Consider the following 3,895-nt stretch of genomic DNA (forward strand, 5'->3'; position numbering starts at 1 on the left):
AGGGCTGTTATCCAGACAGATTTAAGCTGCTTTTCGAGGAGCAGTGCCAATTTACACAGTTGTGGGTCACAGCGCTGTGCACAATTATAGAAGAAAAAAAATCTGCTTAATCTGATCAGAATAGATTTAGTTAGAATTTACTTTTATTGGGTTTTTTGCACAATGATAAACAAAATTGTAGCTAATTAAATTATTTAATCTGGTCATTTAATAACAGGCTATTGCACAGATGCCCACAAAATGATACATGTACACAGTATATTTTATATTAGTAATAACGATGATAAAGATTACGTTTAAGCCAGTTAAACTCATCCTGATCCTTAATGACAATAAGATTGAATGCAGCTTTTATCTCTAATTTTTATTGAAGAGAAGAATCCCTTGTGAAGGAACAGCAGCAATTTCACTTTGTTTAAAAAAAAAGTTCAATATCACTGAAAAAGAGTCTCCCACCACTGAAGTGCTCTAAACAGCAGACAGTCCTTTAATCCACCAGCACGTAATCCCAACCGATCAAATGTGAGATTACAAACTGGGGTGGGAGGGGGCAGAGCAGAGGCTGAGCTCAGACGTGACAGTGGTAATGCATCAGAGGCACAGATTGGTGCACACAAATAGTCGTCCAATCACAGCAGAGGAAGGGGAAATAATAAGGATGAGGGAGAGCTGCTGAACGAGGGAAGAGCTATGAAAAAAGCGAGGGAGAAGGTGAAATCACAGCAGCATGCAGAAAAGACCTTATAAAGAGGAGAGGAAGGACGAGTGGAGGGGAAGGAGCTGATCAGTGAGGTCTCCCGAGAGGAAGTGGAAGGAGATGAGCAGGGGGAGGCGGGGGAGTGAGCAGCCAGCACAGAGAACATCCATCAGCTGAGGCAGCCATGCTCTGAGCCCTGGAGCAGCAGGGCTACGCAGACAGCACAGGCCCAGCACCAGGCCCACAGCGTGGCCCTCCGTCCCAGACTCAGACAGCACAGCTGGGACGAAAGACCATTCTCCTCCCATCAGATGCACCTTAGAACCATGAGAACCGCAAGAAAGGGCAGCGTGGAGATGCCTGCATTTGTGCGGCAGCTGGTCAAAGAAACAGAGAAGAGGGTCAGCTCTTTCTTCAAAGTGGGCCGTGGAGGAGCAGCAGAGGGAGAGCAGCATGGGGAGGGGGAGAAGGAGGAGATCATCCCCAGCCCGTACCTGGACCGACCAGTGCTGGACAAGTTAACGGAGGAGGGCTGCGCCCGCTGGGGCCTCACATACGCCCTGGGAAGCATGCAGGGCTGGAGGGCCAACATGGAGGACTTCCACAACTGTGTGCCCCAGCTGGGGGGGGAACTCGCTGAGTGGAGCTTCTTCGCTGTGTTCGACGGTCATGCAGGCAGCATGGTTGCACAATACTGCTCCCAGCATCTTCTGGGACACATCCTGGCCACAGGTGGGAGAATATGTGACACAGATAGATGATTTACTCCTGAGAATAGCAAATACATTGATTCTGATTTTGTGTTTGTGCACACAGGTGGCGTTGGACTAGAGGACAACCCTGAAAAGGTGAAAGGATCCATCACTGACGGGTTCCTACAGACGGACAAACACCTGCACAGTGTGGCCCGGAGAGAGGGCTGGGAAAGGGGTGGCACCACTGTGGTTTCCACCCTCATCTCACCTTATTACATCTACTTTGCTAACTGTGGAGACTCCAGGGCCATGCTGTGCCGGTCTGGGCAGGTGTGTTTCTCCACTGAGGACCACAAACCTTACAGCCCCCTGGAGAAAGAACGCATTGAGAGTGCAGGAGGTTCAGTGTCCCTCCAGAGAATCAATGGCTCCCTGGCGGTGTCCCGAGCCCTGGGGGACTTCAGCTATAAGGGGGTGGAGAACCGGCCTCCGAGCCAGCAGATGGTGTCACCAGAGCCAGAGGTGTTTGCGGTGGAACGCTCGCCTACAGATGAGTTCCTGGTACTGGCCTGCGACGGGGTGTGGGACACCATCAGCAACGAGGAGCTGTGTGCTTTCATCCGCAACCGGTTAGAGGTCTGCACAGACTTAAGGGACGTCTGCACTCAAGTCATCGATCTCTGTCTGTATAAGGTCAGAGCGGACTCAGTGGATCTGACTTTAAGCTCTTTTAAAAACAACATGATCCTGTGATCAGAACAAAGCCTTTCTCATGACTTCGAACATCAAACCATTTCAGGTTGCAGCCTCAACTTATGGTTTGAGAAATTGCACGCAACTTTATCTTTTCTATTCTAAAAAAAATAATATTAAAATAAAACAGCAAAATTTGTAATAAGTCAGGAAAGAACAGCACATGTAGTCAAATAATGGCTCCCAGATGCTAGATGAGAGGTTGTTGAGCTTATCTTCTCTAACTGAGAGAATATTAAGAAAGAACAACAGAAGGGACCAGATGAACAGGCTGTTTGCATACATGCTAACAACCATCCTGCCCTCTGTCTGGACATCATATCACTGTTATGTAACTGAGCTCCAGTTAAGTTGTGTAGCATGGCCTCAAAATGCCACGAGCAGTTTACATTTTTTCTGCGCCGTGGAGAAAAAACCCTCTCTGAAACTGTTCATGCAGGATGTAAAACCTGCTGTGTGTGCTGGCTTTGGTCATGTCAGCTATCATCACTCACTGAGGCTGCTTCTGTCCACAGGGCAGCTTGGACAACATCAGCATCATTTTGCTTTGCTTCCCTGGAGCCCCCCAGCTGTCAGCTGAGGCATTGCACCAGGAGGCCGAGCTGGAGGACCTTCTGGAGTCTAAGGTGGCAGGTTAGTGGTTTCAATTGATTCACTAACATCTACTTAATTATAAAAATGACAAAAAATCATCAAAATTGCCGTCTAAAAATTAACAAGGACTCAAGTAACAATAAATATTTCCTCTGCTTTTTTTTTTACCTCATTTTATTGTTTCAGATCCTTTCTGCTAAAGTCAAAAAGGAAAAGTGCTTATGCGAGTGTTTCTGTCTCCCAACAGAGATCTACAATGAGCTATCCGCCTCCGGAGAGGATCCTGACCTGCTGTCCGTCCTCACAGTCTTGGCATCCTCCATCATCCCTGGATTACCTCCAGGTGGAGGCATACAGAGCAAGTAAGGCACGAAATATCACAGCCTATATGTGGAAATGTGAATTAAAGTGACAGTGACTATGCACGCTGTGCTACTTCTGTGTGTTTTAGAAGGAACTGCATTATCTCTGCCTACTACCAACAAAGAGAGACACATAAACCTGCAGTGCCAAATGTAAGAACAAGCTCACTGAGGCCATAACAAAACACATTTCCTTTAATATACAAAGATAATTTACATGAATTTAGTCTCTTTCTATTTGTTCCAGGCTCTGGGAAGCTCCTGAGATGCTCAAGTGGGTTTTGTTTCTTGGAATTCACACAAAATGGAAATCTTGGACAGAACGTGTTTGTTTACATCACGCTAGCAGCATCTAGTTATAACAATGCAAAAACAGATCTAAAGAAGCCTGATAATTTATATTTGTACAAGAATATTTTGTTCAATTCACTATTACACAGAATGAGCATGAAGCCTCTGATTCAGGACATCAAACCGAGTAACGAGCAAGCACAAACAGGTAAACATTTTTATGAATCCAGAAATGGTAATACAAGTTATATTTTATATGCTATTTCAATTGAAGATATGAAATAATATAAATAATTTGAGTTTAACTTTCTATTCCAGCAGGTAAAAAGGAGTCGAAGCTAGCCAGCATGCAGCTAAGTTATAACCAAGTGCTAACGGTGCGAAACATTTGGCAGGTCAGGGAAATCTCCTAATTCCAGTCTCATTGCTTGTACCAACAGGCATATAGTGAATTAACAAATATTTTCTGATAATAATACTTTTAAAAATGCAGTAAAAACGTT

At 45.3% G+C, this 3,895-nt stretch overlaps 1 protein-coding gene across 2 annotated transcripts; it reads left to right on the forward strand.

Moving 5' to 3' along the window:
* Positions 1–803: 803 nt before the first annotated feature.
* On the forward strand, positions 804–3,504 carry ppm1nb (protein phosphatase, Mg2+/Mn2+ dependent, 1Nb (putative)). 2 transcript variants are annotated; one of them, XM_015961018.3, is made up of 6 exons: positions 804–1,429; positions 1,514–2,085; positions 2,661–2,778; positions 2,987–3,101; positions 3,191–3,254; positions 3,349–3,504. In XM_015961018.3, exons 1-6 carry the CDS (start codon positions 1,009–1,011, stop codon positions 3,364–3,366), a joined length of 1,308 nt encoding a protein of 435 aa, XP_015816504.2. In that variant the 5' UTR covers positions 804–1,008; the 3' UTR covers positions 3,367–3,504. The 2 variants fall into 2 exon arrangements, with proteins under 2 accessions (XP_015816504.2, XP_070411824.1); XM_070555723.1 differs by lacking the exon at positions 3,349–3,504 and having other exon boundaries at positions 3,191–3,281.
* The last annotated feature ends 391 nt before the right edge of the window (positions 3,505–3,895 follow it).

The sequence above is a fragment of the Nothobranchius furzeri genome, chromosome 10, assembly GCF_043380555.1.
Source record: "Nothobranchius furzeri strain GRZ-AD chromosome 10, NfurGRZ-RIMD1, whole genome shotgun sequence".
Taxonomy (NCBI): domain Eukaryota; kingdom Metazoa; phylum Chordata; class Actinopteri; order Cyprinodontiformes; family Nothobranchiidae; genus Nothobranchius; species Nothobranchius furzeri.